The sequence below is a fragment of the Papio anubis genome, chromosome 8, assembly GCF_008728515.1.
Source record: "Papio anubis isolate 15944 chromosome 8, Panubis1.0, whole genome shotgun sequence".
Classification (NCBI taxonomy): domain Eukaryota; kingdom Metazoa; phylum Chordata; class Mammalia; order Primates; family Cercopithecidae; genus Papio; species Papio anubis.
In genome coordinates, this window is record NC_044983.1 from 37,334,222 (window position 1) to 37,351,239 (window position 17,018).

Sequence of the window (17,018 nt, forward strand, 5' to 3'; positions counted from 1 at the left end):
GCAGGGATTACAGGCTTGAACCACTGTGCTGGGCCCAAAGTTTCTTATTTTTTAAAGAAAACAACTTTTGGTAGGGTTATGAATATACTTAGGAGGTTAAAAAAGTGTGAAATGAGGCAGGACTTGGTTAGGTGTAAAGTAGCATCTTATTTTGGGTAATATAATTTGTTTATGTTTTTTAGACTTCCCTTAGTTTTTAAAAAAATATATATATGGCATCCTTGAACTCCCTTAAACTTTTTTATTTGTATAAATTTATGGGGTACCAGTACAATTTTGTTTCATGTATAAATTATGTAGATGAACCCCTTTAAATTCTATGTAAAATCTGTGTATGAGCATATTTCTGGGGAGAGTCTAGTTTCTTCATGACCCATAAAAATTTAATAAATACTGTCTTAGGGTATAGAGATTATGAATTAAAAGTTTACCAATTGTTATGTGATAAGCAAGGTTAAGGTCAGTGTGGTACAGAACTTTCAAGACAGAATAGGATCATCTGTTTTAAATTTTTTACAGAAAATTGCCACCTTTAATAATGTAAAAACAGTGATCAGGAATGATAAAGCAAGAAATTCTTAGGAAAGCTACAAAATGATAGAATGTATCCAGGGAAGTTACTTTAACTGCGATATCTGGTTTTAAATTCAGTTATTATGAAGTAAACTGTGAGTGAGTTCTACCTTGTTTCTAGAATTTGTAAGTTATTCTGAGTAACAGCCTCTTCCATTGAGTTGGCCACACTGCCCACTTTTGATTTTATATTTCACAGTTCTTTTCAACTTAGATTGCAAAGGATGGGAACCGAGTTTTTAAAACCACTTACAATTTGGAACATTTCCTTTTATTCCTGGCGATTTGGGAATGCAGAAGTGTGGCTGGATCTCTGATTGCTGCAGCCCACAGGGAGAGATTTAGTACCGTCCTTTTTGAGAGAATGTGCTAAGTTTCTCTTTGCTCCCATAAATCATGTCCTAATTTAGTAGAAGTGTGTTTTTCTTTTCAAAGGCATAAGGCTCCTTGCTTTATCTCACCTAATCACGAAGAACAGTTTTACGGAAACTTGTATGAAATCTTAATTTTATTAGCATGGGCTGGTAAATGCTGATTTTTAGATTGGACAACTCTGCCAGGAGGAATAGCTCAATTCACACATCTGATGCCGCTGGCTTTCAAAACATAATTGGAATAAAGAAATTATCGCACTGCATATACTGTCTCTGGAACATAATGGAGACATAAGAGGGCTCATTTCAAATGACTAGGTTTCTGCAAAACAAATATAATTTTGAGTTTACTCCCCCTACTGAAAATACTCATACAGTACTCCAGGTTGGCAAAATTTATTCTGCATTTAAATTCAGAAAGTCAGAATTTCAGTGTGTATTACAATCCATGGCCATTTCTATTTCTGCTGAAGATTTTCATTGTTCAGCTTCAGTTCTCCTTGCATGAAGACTCAGGGTCACAAGAGGAATGTGGATACAAATATTCACTTTGCTCAACTTGTTGGGTCCGCTTGCTCCAAAGGACTGAAGATATAGCAATGTACAGAAAGGAAGACTATGGAAACCCATCCACAGCTTATAAACTCGTCACTATCCTTTATGTTTTGTGCATGAGGAAAGGAACAAATTTGATTCCCACAACACTTTTTGCTTGTCATTTCGTCTGCAAGGTAAAATCTGGTTTGAAATTCCAAAGTCTGAACAAGCCTTCTTAACCAAACAAATGCCCTCCAAAGAGGGAAAATAACGTCAGGTCTGATATCAAAGAAGAGTTTTGAGCCTGTAGAGATGAATTCAGAAGACAGAGCTTTCACCTGCCTCCCTGGGCCATGATGGCAGCTCTTTTTAGTAAACAGTGCACCAGTTGCTGCCATCACTTGGCATCAGCCCTCCAGTAATTAGCAAAATAAGGTCAACAAACCACCAAATCCCAAGTCCTCCAAGTGTCAACAGCTTCCCTACTGCAGTGCCAGTGTGTCCCAAACAGAATCGATCCACGCCAAAACATCCCAGGAAGAAGGAGTAGAGTAAAGTGGTTATGAAGTAGTGTCCGGTATACCTAGGTGAAAAGAACGAAAAGGAAGATGTTTTACTGCACAAAAATTTAAACCCTTAAAGATTAGTGAATTTAACATGAGTGATGAGAAGGTGCAGTGGCCCCTCTGTGGCCTTTTATCCTCCATTTTGTTTTCTTTTACAATATGGTCAATGAGGTGAGAGGATCAGGAAAAACCAAAGTTTATTATACTCCTAGGTCCTAGAGACAGGAGGCACATCATGTTACACAGGGCTACCTGACAAAGATAACAGGGTAGTTGGAAGACAGAAGCGAGGGGAAGGCTTTTGGCCACTATCTTCATTGGGGTTTCTTCAGGAAAGGCAAGACAGGGCAGGACAAATAGTTTAGAATTGGCTAGTTTGAATAACCTCAGCCGGCTCTAAGGTATAGGAGTGGTCCCTGGTTGCCTGGCACTTGGCCCTGAGAAGATTAAGGCAGAGGAATATTATTTCCTGGGGTGTACAGGCCAGAAACAGAAGATATGTCTCTGGACTAGTTTGCATATCAAAGGCATGCTCCTGGTTGGACCCTTTGCTATCTCTAAGAAATGACTAGCTTCAGGAAGGGCAGTCTCTTCACAGCCAGAAAGGTTTTTAAGATGTCAAACATCATAGTGCACACTAATTTAAAAAACTTTTTGACCATGTCGTGGTGGCTCATGCCTATAATCTCAGCACTTTGAGAGGCCAAGGTGGGAGGACCACTTGAGCCCAGGAGCTATAGGCCAACCTAGGCAACATAGCGAGATCCTGTCTCTACCAAAAAAAAAAAAAAAAAAAAAAAAAAAAAAATTAGCCAGGTGTGGTGGAGCACACCTGTAGTCCTAGTTACTCAGGAGGCTGAGGTAGGAGGATCGCTTGAGCCCAGGAGGTCTGTTTGTGCCACTACACTCCAGCCTGGGCAACAGAACAAGACCCCCATCTCCAAAAAAAAAAAAAGCATTTTTTATAATACACCCTCTTCACCTTTACTTTACTCTCCAAGAATCTCTAGTTGGTAGAGGGTCTCAACAGAATACTTGCTAAGATATGGAGCATCTCTAAGAACAAATACCGACTTTTGCAGAGTTGGATTGGACAAGAAGTCATCAAGCACATTTGCACAACAGGCACCATGGTAGGAGTAGGAGTCTGGGCTCCCATTCTCCTCTGTAGAGGCTCTTTTCCTGAGACTCAGCTGGCTTCCTGCGTGTAGTTCTCTAAGGTAAGGAAGCACTGTCCTTAAATGAACACTTGGTCTCCAAACACTCTTTCCTGTTGTTTTGTGGCAGTGAAAAGCAAAGACTTCTTCATAAGGCTCTGCCCTTAGCCACTGTGCTGACACAGCTGCAGTTACTCTAATATTACTAATCATAGCCATAGACTCTTTCCATTAGCAAACTGTATAAGGCAATTCTGTGCCTTCAAGCAGAATTTACAGAAATGACTTGATCCTTTACCTTTAAGATAAACTGATTTTCAGAGTGTGGAGCCTACACTTTTTATAATAAAACCTTTATTCTTGAAATACTAAGGCAATTTGCACAAGATTTATATCTATCGTAAGAATTTTGGGGCTAGATCATCTGGCCTAAAATTCTGTAGATGAGGGATAAACTGAGTGCCCAAAAGCACTTAGCAAGTTGGAGAAAAGAGACAGTTAGAGCTTCACCTTCTGGGCTTAAGTCCAGAGTCCTCTCTACTATAAACATATTGCTTCTATAAATGAATTATGCACAATGGTAGCCATAGACCCTCTTTGGTGGTTAAAAAAAGTCATATCAAAAAATAACAACGAGCTGAGCACAGTGGCATCATGTGCCTGTTGTCCCAGATACTGGGGAGGCTGAGGCAAGAGTATTGCTTCAGTCCAGGAGGTCCAGGCTGCAATATGCCGTGATTGCACCACTGCACTCCAGGCTGGGTAACAGAGTGAGACCCTGTCTCTTAAAACAAAAAATAAATAAATAAAAAGACAAGGAAAATGGCTCTACCTCCAACCAAGTACCAACTACTCCAATCAAAGTAACACTTACTTTATACAAGGTTTATTTTCTCGTAGGAAGGTCCTAGGACTGGCACACTCAATTCCATCTAAGGCATGGCACTGGACTGAAGTGTGTTCCACGTCGCTGTAGGCCTGACCGCCAAACTGTGGAATAACAACCAAGACCAAAACCAACTCACCCAGAGCAAGTGACACAAACATCTATCTTTATATTCACTAATAAAAGAATAAAAGTTGCCTCAGGACTACAATTATTCCAACAAGGGTGAGGTACGGCTGTGCTCAAGGGCAAGGAAATTAGTGACACACTTCATGTGATTTTAGATGAGTCCATCTTAAATGTACATTGTTTTAAATAAACTCCTGTTTTCTTCTTCATGACTGGCTTCTTCAATAATATAGTAAAAGAAAACACTCCAAACACACTCAATGTCATTAAAGGCTGTTTAGAAGAGACGAACACAATGCTTTACTTATCCCAATTTACACGAAAAACAGCATACAACAGCATTTGGGAGTGGGTATTTAAAAAGTCACTGCCTATTAGAGGTCTCTTTTATATCTATTAAAAATGAATAGAATTAGGAAATAACTCAGGATATTAACTGACTCAGGACTTTATTTAGGTCATAAATGTGTATTATCTGACATCTGTGGGACATCTGTAAATTTAAGTTCCAGCCAAAAATTTCAGAACTGGGCCTCTTACCATTGCTTAACTGAATTCTAGCCAAGAAATCACAGATATTCATTTTTTACTAGTACCTTATATCAGTGCTCATTACTATTTGCATCGGTGAGTTCCTCAAAGGGAAGGAACTGGGAAATAATGCTTACAGGATAAACTCAATTTTTAATTAAAATGGGCAAAAGTGATCTCTATACAATATTAAACTTTAATCAATAATTATCAACAGAGTAAAATTTCATTGTCCTAAAAAAATATTTATCTATACATGTTTTCAGTAAGAGTTGCTCTTTTAGTCTTACTACTGTCAGGTTTATTCCTCTGTGTCTGATTTAGTACAAAAAATGCTTTCCCATCATTCTCTTAACACCTGACCAAGTCTTGACTTGTATTATGCGGCATAATAGGATGGTGAGTCCATGGTGGGGAGGAGATACATCAACTTCACTGGTTATTTTTAGAGATAGATTAGGAACTGTACACTCAGCTTTAGGGATATTATTAATAAAACTTAATAGCTTTTTTCCATTCCAAGAAGCCACTGTTAACCAATGGCTTCCCCTGGAATGCTTTAATGTCCTACAAAGACATATACTGATAGACCCTATATGACATATACTGATAGACCCTATCTATCTCCTAAGGGCATGGTGGAATCTGTTTGCCTGGAGAAAAGAAATGTCACTGGCAAGAGAAGCGCTCTGTCCCAAATGCATGTGTAACAAAGATACTGCCCAATCCATCATCAGTGTTGCGAAGTGCACAGACTTTGTTTTGCTCTTTCAGGAAAAGTGCATGCCTTGGAGAGTCGGGGTGATATTTTAGTTTCAAAATCTGTCAATGGCCAAAGGAACCAAAGACAGGTTGGTCTTTGCACCTAGGTGGTTTTGGCACAGAGATTGTTCCTTCACAAGGAAACCAAATATCTTGCTCAGTCACTGACCCTGGCCATGCTGGAAATTGCCAGTAACGGTCTTTCTGACGAAATTCTTCAAAAAACTTTGTACCTCTTATACTTTTTATGTAACAGCATTTAGACATTCCTATTTCTTATTGAAGGGTTTGCTCTTACAACAAAACAAAAACTCACCTTGAGACAACCATAACCAAGTTCCTGGGATGCAGTTGCATTTCCAACATGATCCACTGGGTCTTCACATTCTATAAATTCATCAGGTCTGTAATTCACAAGATCATGATCATTATCATCATATGGTCTTTGCAAATCGCTGTTTGCATGCAAGTAATCAAACAGGCAAAAGACATTTCTTCATCAAGTTTTCTGGGGTTCAGTTTCACCCTGCTGACCCCTTTCCAAGCCAATTAAACTGAAGCACAGCAGGTCAAATGGACAGCCACCCAAATTAACCTTTTGTTGGAGAAGGGAGGTGTTTCTGGTCCTGTTTCTATAAGGATTCTACTTCTGCCACGGTTTCATCTCTTCAGTAGGCAAACAAGATTCTGGGGGCAAAAATTAAGCCAAAGAATTCTCAGTCCTCTTTGCATCTCTCAAATGCCTTTTCTTGTTTGATCGAAAAGAGATGTTAAAAAATGGCATGATTCTGCAACGGTAAGAATATTGATTGCTTTTTAAAAAAGTGCCTTGTAGGCAGAGACAAGTCGTTTATTCTATTTATGCCTTAGTACTGGCACCGAATCGACCGACTAATATTCTCCTTGGGCTAAAGGGCGCAGGGCAAAGAAAGCACAGTCTCATGCCTTCTTCCAGAGGGTATATGATGTTACTCCTACCCAGTTCTCCTCTTTGGGGATCCCAAAAGCTCTGTCACTGACGCACAAGGGTTTTCCCTGCACGGGCAGTGAGAAACCTGGTTCATGGTATTTGCCTTCGGAATGACCACTGGGTCCTCAGAGGGGCAGGGTCTGAAAAAACGCAGCATCTCCCCCAACCCTACCTTCCCTCAACACCCATATATCCCTGGCACACCCTCCACGTCCACCCGCCTCGACCACTGGTAGCTTACAGGTAAGAGCAGAGGATGACCGGAGAGTGGGGGTCGCCATATTCCCAGTTCGCAGCACCCCCGGGGCCCTCCGGGTGGGCGGCGCCAGCGGATGTGAGCTCAGGCTCAGCGGTCGCATTTTGCGAGTGGCTCCGAGACACACAATGCAGCAGAAGTAAATTCCCCAGCAGCAAAGCCGCCTGGCCGCACAGAAGTAAGTAACTAACCGGGCAACCACCTAGCACCATCTTCCCCGGCCCTGGAGCGGAGACCCGGCCTCAGCCACAACCCAAAGCCAGCAGCACAGACCCAATCACTGCGTGGTCAGGCCTTTCCGCGTGGCCCCGCCCGCGTGGCCCCGCCAAACAGCCAATGGACGCGCAGCTCGACGCTCCGCCCACCTCCACCAACCAACCAGAAAAGGCCGAGCAGACGGGCGGGACTGCACCGCCCTACGCTTCTGCTTCTCGATTCCTCTTCTGGTTCTCATGCTCCTCCTTCTTTTGCGCCGAATGCGTCCTCCAATCGGATCCGTCGACTCCCTAGGTGGGCGTGCCCGGCAGCCGAGGGGGCGGGGCGGATATGACTGGCGGACAGACTAGTGCTGGTTGCCACGGCCGATTTAGAAATCCTATTCTCGCGCCGGGGACTGGGTTTTTCCCTACGTCAGCGCAGCCAGGCGATGTCGGGAGCGAGCTCGGACCGAGGGCTGAGTTGCGTCAGTGCCGCGCGCGTGCTCGTCCCCGGGCGCGCGCGCTTCCCGGCCAGCCTTGGGGCCCCGGCAGGGTTGGAAAATGATGGAAGAGGCGGAGGCGGAGGCGACCGAGTGCTGAGAGGAACCTGCGGAATCGGCGGAGATGGGGTCTGGCGTGGGTTCGCCCTCGGGGACCCTTCGCGTCCGGTGGTTGCTGTTGCTTTGCCTGGTGGGCCCAGTCCTCGGTGCGGCGCGGCCAGGTGGGTGTCCGCCCCCCGGGTCCGTTGGGACTGCTGTTTCCTAGGGACGGGGCGCACGGAGTGAACCTGTGGTGTCCGGGAGTGGAGGGGCCCGGCCTGGGGATCGGACTCGGGGTCGGGGTGCGCGGCCGCTCCAGGTGTGTGCGGCAGGGGTCGCACCCGAGGCTCGGGGTCTGGCGCCCCAAGCCCTTCTTGGCCCGGGTCCTCTGCCCGGCGCCGCTTCCTCCGTGTCCTGTTCGGTGGAGCGGTTCCCGGCTTCCCCCATCCCCCGCCGCCTCGCGCGAAGCCGGGTCCCCCAGACGCCCCGAAACCCACGCTGGGGCGGGCGCTGGTCTCGGCGGGCCGGAGCCCTACAGGCTGGGCGCGCCTGCGGGCGTTCAGTCCTCCAAAAGCCTGCAGGGAGGGAGCTGGCTCTCGCTCGTGGAGTTAATGTCGCTTGGAAAGAGACTGGGAGATGAAACTTTTGCTGCAGGTTATAATTTGAAATTTTGACGTTCATGGTATCCTTGGGTCAACACAGCTAAATTTAGTGATTGAATAAAGGTGGGTGGTAGGACGCTCATTTCTCTTGGGTCATTTTTGTAGTAAGAATATTTTGTAACCGATGTGCTATCTTTCTGTATAGCCAAACTGTTTTTAAAAAATCTGTTTTTATTGGGTTCGTACTGTGTTAAATCCGGACAGATAATCCCTGCTCTGTTGAACTCACAGGATTATTGTAGGAATTAAGTCATTTGTGTGAAATCGTTTTTGAATTGTGAAACTGCCCTTGACTATATAAGATACTTGTATTGGAGATGCCCAAACATAGTGGAAGCAAATTGTCAGCACGCTGGCGTCTTTCTGTAAACAGGTTATTTATTTTGGATTTTGTATGAGATAATTGTTTACATGGCTGTATTTTCTCTATCAGCGACAAAGGATGATGGAGAATGGGAGTTTTTACTAAATCATTGATTGAGAGTTATTCAAAGGTGATGATAGAAGATTTCAACGCAGGACTGTTGACCTTCAGGAAACTAATTACTTGTTTTTCTTATCTTTGGCCGCTTCATTAGAAATTAAGTAAATTTGCCCCGGTGTGGAAATGTTGAAGCTCTGAAAATGTTTTGAATGGGAAGTTGCCAAATTTCTTCTGGTTAAAACTACTTTTCCTGTGATATTCTAGATGGTTAACGTTCACCGATGTTTAAAGTGAAGACGATTATACATCCGGAGTTTTATTAATCTGTGATTTTTTGTGTGTTTGTAAATGTAAATAAGACTGTATTTTTAAATGTTAATATAAATGTCAGTCATTACCGACCTGCATATAGATGAATGGAATATCCTGATGGTGTTTAACTGTGCTTTTGGCCAGCTCCTCATTTCGGCATGTGTATGCTTCTTCAAAGTTTAGCCACCGTTTCTGGAACTCCTGTAAACACCACACAATTGCTTGTAGAGGGGCAGAAGGTGACCAAATACGCTAAGTGCATCTGAGAGATTGGGGAAGGATTTTTAGAGAAAATGATATTTGAACTGAGCTACATCGGTGATTTTTCAAGTAGAATAGTAGGAATACATTCTAAGCAGAAGGAAGTTTTTCCAAGAGTAAGAGCCGGGGGTGGGGGGGTGGGGGGAGCGTATGAAAGAACATGACTTGTTAGGAAATGATGAAACTGTCAATATGACTTCATGCAGACTATAAGAGGGAGGGATGGAAGATCAAACTAAGGTAGGTTGTTACCAGTTGGGAAGAGTCTTCTATGGGGAACTAAGGGGTTTGGACTTTACCCTGTAGAGAGTTCTTTGGGCAGTGGAGGTTTTAAGTAGGGATGTGACCTAATCTCATTTTCTGTTAAGAAAACAGGCAATACCGTGGAGGATAGAATCTAGGAGGGAGAGACTAGAGGCTGGGAGACCGGTTAAGAGGCTTTTGTAATAGTGTGCAGTAAGTCAACTCTTGTTTCTCTTGGGGATGTTCATACAAAATCAGCTGACCACATTTTTGCACTACAAGATGTTTAAACCGTGCGCTGAAACATTTTCCAGGATTGAAAGAGGAATTTGAGGTACCAGGCACACATCAGTTACGTTAGGAGTTAAGTAGGTTTTACAAGATTTTTACTACCATTTATAACATTGTCTCAATGAGGAAATGCAGTATCATTTCCAAACAGCTGACTTTAAGTAAACTTTTTTTTTGTTTGTTTTTAAACTGATAAAGGTAACTGTGTCATTGTAAAAAATAACAAGGGGAATCAGGTATGAAACCTCTTCTGATTTTCTGAGGTAGTAATTATGATGAACAGATTTAGAAATTTTTTTTAAACAAAGACTGGCATTCTAAAGAAAATGACTGAAAGCTTACTCATGGTGAGTCACTGTAAAATGATTTGTGTAGTAAGAACTTAGGTCCATATTAATCTCTTTTTTATATGCCAGCAAAATATTTGAATTTGATATGTTTGTGTTTGTGCTGATAGGAGAATGTAGCCTTTTACATTTAAGGATGATTTGGTTTTCAAACTTTTAAGTAAAAAAGAAAGCATGTATAATTAAAATATGTATAAACCCAGTTGCTGGTTTCCAAGACAGTTTTCAAAAAGCACTTGAAGCTTTAACTTACCAGATTTATATTTGCTGTTTGTTAAAAATCCTGGTTTATAATAGAATTTATTATGGAATCCCCCAAAAGATGCAAGCTCTAAGTAACTGGAAGCTTTTTCTTGGGAAAGCTCAAACATATGACATAGCCTCATATTTCTTTTTCCTCTTTGATACCTAATATATACTGGAGGCTTGGAGTCATGCCATCCTTTTGAGTCAGCGCTATGGGACTGCCTCATAAATGAATACAGTCCTTTTGGTATCTCAGTAGCTAATCCCTCAGTCTTTTTTTTTTTTTTTTTTTTTTTTTTTTTTTTTTTTTTTTTGAGATGGAGTCTCTCTCTGTCGCCCAGGCTGGAGTGCAGTGGCGCGATCTTGGCCCACTGCAACCTTCACCTCCCCGGTTCAAGCAATTCTCCTGCCTCAGCCCCCTGAGTAGCTGAGACCACAGGCACGTGCCACTATCCCTGGCTAATTTTTTGTACTTTTAGTAAGATGGAGTTTCACCATGTTAGCCAGGATGGTCTTGACCTCTTGATCTCGTGTTCCGCCCACCTCAGCCTCCCAAAGTGCTGGGATTACAGGGACGAGCCACCGTGCCCGGCCTCTCTCACAGTCTTTGAATGGGTCTAGTGTGGACCCAACTAAAGTTGGATAGCACAATGTTGTTTGTATGTTGAGAGATTATTGTAGTTTATTTTCCATTTCATGTTGTTATTTTAATCAGATTATTTTCCCTAAGCGATCATATGTGGGACACTGGTTGAGTCACATCTTTTTTTTTCTTTCTGAGAGACAGGGTCTTGCTCTGTTGCCGAGGTTGGAGTGCAGTGGAGCAGTCATAGATCACTGTAACCTCGAATTCCTGGGCTGAAGCAATCCTCCTGCCTCAGCCTCCTGAGTAGCTGGAACTGCAGGGGTGTGTCACCATGCTTGGCTAATTAAAAACTTTTTTTGTGTGTGGAGAGGCAGTCTCGCTCTGTTGCCCAGGCTGGTCTCGAACTCCTGGGCTCAAGCGTTCCTCCTGCATCAGCTTCCCAAAGTGCTAAGATTACAGGTGTGAACCACCACGTCTGGCCTTAAATCACATCTTTTAAGAGTGAGCTAGGGAACCTTAGAATTTAACTTAACTTGGTCAGTTTTTAAATAAGGAGTTGTGTTTGTATTTATTTATGTTTATAGTAACGTAAGTATTGAGTTGCTAAACCTTATTGGAAAAAAAGAAAATGGTATCACCCCTAGACATGTTATATTATAGGGCAGAACTCATTCCCATTCATGGAAAATGTCCCATTCCGTTTGATGAATTGTTCTTTTCATGAGATTTTTCATGATTTAAATCATTTTAGGGTGATTTTAACCTCTTCCCTCTAGTAGTGTAGAATCTTCATACGAGTAGACCCCAGGAGAGCCTGTTTCTGATCAGTCTTATTGAAAGGTTTAGAATCCTGTTGTGAATATATCTTGGGCCTAACCTCCCATCCCAGCTGCTTAAGAGAAGTGATTAAACAGTCTGTACATAGCAATACAATGAAATATGATTTTGCTATCAAAATGACAAATGTGTGAGCTATGTAGATTTGTAGAAAAATTGATACAAAAGATGTTAACCGTAAAAAGTAAGGTTGACTTTTAGTCATATGTGATAATTACAACTATGAGAACTATGTGTGTTTAGCTATAACAATCAGAAGAGGTTATTTATTCAACACATATTTTATTGAATACATATTGTACCAGTGCAGGAAATACATGATGAATAAGATACCGTGCTTGATCTCAAAGAACTTAAATTCTTTACTGGAGGAACTTAAATTGTCTAGGACATTAAATCTTAGAAATGGGTGGTTTTTTCCCAAAGGGACACTTAAAACAAGTAACATAAGCCATTCTTTTTAAATGTAAAGATGGGTAAATGTTTAAGAAAAGTATAACACTAAAAAAGGTAAGAGTGTATGACATAGTCATAGAAATTATAATTAAGTATGTTTGAAGGTAGTTTTCTTTTTTTTTGAGACGGAGTCTTGCTCTGTCACCCAGGCTGGAATGCAATGGCTCGATCTCGGCTCACTGCAACCTCTGCAAGAATCACTTGAGGGTTCAAGCAGTTCTTCTGCCTCAGCCTCGCGAGTTAGCTGGGATTACAGGCACGTGTGCCACCACACCTGGCTAATTTTTGTATTTTTAGTAGAGACGGGGTTTCACCATGTTGGCAAGGCTGGTCTTGAACTCCTAACCTTGTGATCCACCTGCCTTGGCCTCCCAAAGTGCTGGGATTACAGGCGTGAGCCACCATGCCCGGCCCAAAGGTAGTTATTAATATATGGTATGTATTTATCCGGAATTGACCTGGTGAATACTAGAATGAAAAAAAAAAAAAAGGCAAAAACTGCAATTACTTTTGCACCAACCTATTATATGGCTCGAAATAACAGTGCTTTGTAGATCTAATTGAAACAATTTTTCTAGAAGAAATACTTTGGAAACAGAATTAACTTATTTATCCTGAATGTGGAAGCCAGGTTTATTTTATTTTCTACAGTGGAAGCACTTAAAAGTGGCTGTTTATGTAGTAGGCAGGAAAAAAATGAGAGAAGCCCATGGTTTGGAGTTCACATTTGTTTGCTTTGCAATTAGGTAGAATTCTCTTTTTTTTTCTCTTTTTTTTGAGACAGAGTCTTACTCTATTGCCCATGCTGGAGTGCAGTGGCACAATCTGGGGTCACTGCAACCTCCACCTCCTGGGTTCAAGCGACTCTTCTGCCTCAGCCTCTCGAGTAGCTGGGACTACAGGCGTGCACCACCATGCCCAGCTAATTTTTGTACTTTCTTTTAGTAAAGACGGTGTTTCACCATATTGGCCAGGCTGGTCTTAAACTCCTGACCTTGTGATCCCCCCGCCTTGGCCTCCCAAATTGGTGGGGTTACAGGCTTGAGCCACCGTGCCCAGCCACAATTAGGTAGAGTTCTTTTAACTCACTTCCCTATACTACAGTTACGGTTATGAAAAGCGTGCTCAGACTTCCTCTAAAACACGCTACAGAGTATAGAAAGATCTAAGAAGTTAGAGAAAGAAAGAAGGGCAGCTAACACCTTTTGCTTTCTTTAAGATTAGACATGCTAAGTTTCATGTTTCAATGGTTCATGTTTTCTCTTCAGGCCATGTTTTCTTTTTTTTTAGATGGAGTCTCCCTCCGTCACCCAGGCTGGAGTGCAGTAGTGCAGTCTCAGCTCACTGCAACCTCCCTGTCCTGGGCTACAGTGGTTCTCAGCTCATTGCAACCTCCCCCTTCTGGGCTCATGTGGTCTCGTGCCTCAGCCTCTCGAGTAGCTAGGACAACAAGCGAACACCACCAGGCCTGGCTAATTTTGCATAGTTTATAGAGACGGGGTTTCACCATGTTGACCAGGCTGGTCTCAAACTCTTGATAAAATAAATGATTAATTGTGGCATTTTGGTTTTCAAAATGAAGATTGTGTTTAAAATGCAAAAGAAGGAAAGAAAGTTATATGTAATCTTCCTATATTTAGCTTTTATTTTACTTCGTTGGCAGTCTGGGTAAACAATTCATAGAGGACAGAAGACTTGGTTTCTAGTCTTGGACTGAAACTTTTAGCTGTCACAGCTGGGGGATGCTATTGGCACCTAGTGGATGGAGGTCAGGGATGCTACAAAACATTCCACAGCACACTGGACAGCCCCTTTACAGGTTGGAGGTTTATACAAATAATGTTAAAGCTCTTTTTTTATATTAACATGGAAAAATGTTATTTTGGTTCCCATGAGAACGTGCTATTTGGAATTAAAAAAAAAAACAACTAAAGTGAATTGGGGGAAAATCTATGCAGGATATGAACAGGAAACAAGAAAAAAACCTGACCTAGAGATAAGGAAGGAATTTTGGGAAGAAAACACAGGAAGGAGGATTTTCATACAATTAGTATGTATTATTTTGATCGCATTCCTGAAGTATGTGCATTTGTTATGATGTTTTGGAACTTTTTACGGCATGGCTTTAATTCAGAAAGTGGTTGCTTGGATTTTAGAAGCAAGATGTCAATATCAGAATAACAGCTCTTACATACAGAAATTATTTCAGGGTGCTATGATTTTGAAAACCTTTTAAAAATAAATGGTTAGTTATGGCATTTTGCTTTTCAAAATGAGAATTGTGTTTAAAATGGAAAAGAAGGAAAGAAAGTTACATATAATCTTCCTATATTTAGCTTTTATTTTACTTCGTTGGCAGTCTGGGTAAAAGAGTCATAGAAGACAGAAAACTTGGTTTCTAGTCTTGGCCTGAAACTATAAGTAAACTAACTTTGCCTGTAAAGTAACTGAACCTGTTTCAAAATGAAAGCTCTTTAAATACCTGCCTGCCCATAAGAACTACAGATGCTTTCTTTTTGGAGGCATTTCTTTTTCTCTGTTATGTTTGCTTCTGAGTTGTAATGAAAACACTTCAGTTTGGTTCTATATTGTTTAGCTTCTAGTGTAACAGTTGTCTGTGTCTATCAGCATATATATTCTTTCTTTTTTTTTTTTTGACAGAGTCTCCCTCTGTTGCTCAGGCTGGACTGCAGTTTCTTAATCATGGCTCACTGCAGCCTTGATCTCTCAGGCTCAGGTGATCCTTCCACTTTAGCCTCCTGAGTAGCTGGGACCACAGGCATGTGCCACCATTCCCCACTAATTTTTAAATTTTTTTGAAGAGACAGGGTCTTGCTCTGTTGCTTAGGCTGGTCTTGAGCTCCTGGGCTCAAGTGATCCTCCTGCCTTGGCCTCCCAAAGTGCTGGGATTACAGGGTTGAGCCACCATGCTCGGCCAGCATATATAATAATCTTGTCTGTAATGATTTACTTAAAGATAATTTTTTTTTTTTTTAAAGTGAAAGCATGTTTATTAAGAAAGTAAAGGAATAAAAGAATGACTACTCCACAGGCAGAACAGTGGCATGGGCTGCTCAGCTGAGTATACTGATAGTTACTTCTTGGTTATATGCTAAACGAGGGGTGGATTATTCATGAGTTTTCTGGGAAAGGGGCAAGGATTTTCCTGAACTGAGGGTTCCTCTTCTTTTTAGACCATATAAGGTAACTTCTGGGCATTGCCACGGCACTTGTAAACTGTCTTGGTGCTGGTGGGAGTGTCTTTTAGCATGCTCATGTATTAGAATTAGCATATAGTGAGCAGTGAGGACAACCGGAGGTCACTCTCATGGCCATCTTTGTTTTGGTGGGTTGTAGCTGGCTTCTTTACCGCAAACTGTCTTATCAGTAAAGACTCTGTGACTTGTATCTTGTACTGACCTCCTATCTCATTCTGTGACTAAGAATGCCTGACCTCCTGGGAATGCAGCCCAGTAGGTCTCAGCCTTATTTTACCCAGCTTCTATTCAAGTTGGAGTCAGTCTGGTTTGAATGCCGCTGACATATTTTCCCTCATCCTTTTACATGGGAACCTTAATCCTAAGGATTGTAGAGGGACAAAGATCTATCTTCTGTGACTTCTTCAGGCTGAACAGGGGCAGTCATTCCTGCCTAACTATAGGGTATCCTGTATCCAGGGTAGAGAGGAGCTCGGTCACACAACGTCAGTATGCTGAGGGCCATTCACAACTCTTTGAGTTCTGTTGAGTTCACAACACAAAAGGTGATATCTAGAAGATTAATAAGATTAATAATTAATAAGTGTTCAATTTAAGAAAACATTCAGTAAGCTTATCCTGCATTCCCACACAGAGATTACAATAGCAATATATTTCATGACAGTAAAGCAAAATAAGTAAAATTATTCCAAGTAAACTAAATAGAAGGGTGTTCCATGAACTGGGCAGTTGTTGGAACCAAGCTGATATAGGGTCATTAACTGATTCCAGTATATGCCCAGAGTTAGAATACTGATCCAGATGTTAACATTAGCCATCCCTCTTGTTTCTTCTGAGCTGCAGTTAGAGGTCACTGATTGGTTCACTGAAATAAGCAGAGTCAGTTCAAATTGCAGGGAAAAACTCAAAAACAACTGATGAGACTAGAATTTAATGACAAGTGTACCATAGTTCTTGAAACATAATTTTTCTCTTTCGTGTCCCCCATTTGCATTAAAAACAAATCATGATAGGACTGATAGGATATGATAGTTTGCAAAATAAGCTTTAGTCTTATTATACTTCACCTGATTATTTGAAATAAGTGCAGTAAGAATAATTATTTGCCACATAGGCACTTTTTAATTGGCTTTGATACAACTTTGTTCCATAAGGAATCTCAGATAAGACTTTTTTTGAAGCTGAGCTCAACCATGAGTTTGCACAGTTAAATACAGGTATGAGTTGGGTAAATTCCTCTCCTCTGAGGTCCCGAGATAACTTGGTGCACCTGGGCCTGTAGATAGTGACATTCTTTATTTACAACAGATCAGGAACTTTGTACAGGGACTGTGTAGACAAGGTACATGGCCACTTTTCTCAAGGGGCTTTTATTGGTTCTGTAAATCAAGTTTGATTCCTTAAAGGAAAGCACAACATTCCAGTCAAAACTTGGTAAAATAACCAGTTTCTCCAGTTGTGTCCTGTTGCAAAAGAAAACAAATTCTTAAAGAAATATAAGATGCTGATGGGTAAAGAGTTTAAAAGCTGTTTATACATACGTTATATTGGATATGATATAATTTATGGTTTCTTGCTTGCAGCTGTTTGTATCTTTATTAATCCCAAACCAGACAAAGTTATAAACATTTTATATACAATGTTATCTTGGAAAAAGT

At 41.5% G+C, this 17,018-nt stretch overlaps 2 protein-coding genes across 3 annotated transcripts in view; one reads left to right on the forward strand and one right to left on the reverse strand.

Moving 5' to 3' along the window:
- Positions 1–1,327: 1,327 nt before the first annotated feature.
- Positions 1,328–7,179, reverse strand: TM2D2 (TM2 domain containing 2). Its single transcript, XM_003902669.5, has 4 exons — positions 6,727–7,179; positions 5,832–5,919; positions 4,082–4,197; positions 1,328–2,067 (listed from the first exon to the last, which is right to left on the reverse strand). The coding sequence occupies exons 1-4, from the start codon at positions 6,951–6,953 to the stop codon at positions 1,854–1,856; spliced, it is 645 nt and encodes a 214-aa protein (XP_003902718.1). The 5' UTR covers positions 6,954–7,179; the 3' UTR covers positions 1,328–1,853.
- Positions 7,180–7,360: 181 nt separating this feature from the next.
- Positions 7,361–17,018, forward strand: part of ADAM9 (ADAM metallopeptidase domain 9) — a 112,776-nt gene continuing 103,118 nt past the window's right edge. The window contains exon 1 of one of the 2 annotated variants that reach the window (XM_003902666.5): positions 7,361–7,659. In XM_003902666.5, coding sequence (XP_003902715.1) covers positions 7,563–7,659 — 97 coding nt within the window. In that variant the 5' untranslated portion in view covers positions 7,361–7,562. The remainder of the gene's footprint in view (positions 7,660–17,018) is intronic. The other variant, XR_002523772.2, reaches the window with a different exon arrangement.

What these genes read in the sequence shown, in the direction of transcription:
- TM2D2 (XM_003902669.5), bottom strand. Translation starts at nt 6,953, where the DNA reads ATGGTGCTAGGTGGTTGCCCGGTTAGTTACTTACTTCTGTGCGGCCAG. An exon ending in TTGGTTATGGTTGTCTCAAG is followed by an intron (nt 4,198 to 5,831) that starts GTGAGTTTTTGT and finishes GTTATTCCACAG; the next exon opens with TTTGGCGGTCAGGCCTACAG. An exon ending in GAAAATAAACCTTGTATAAA is followed by an intron (nt 2,068 to 4,081) that starts GTAAGTGTTACT and finishes CTTTTCACCTAG; the next exon opens with GTATACCGGACACTACTTCA.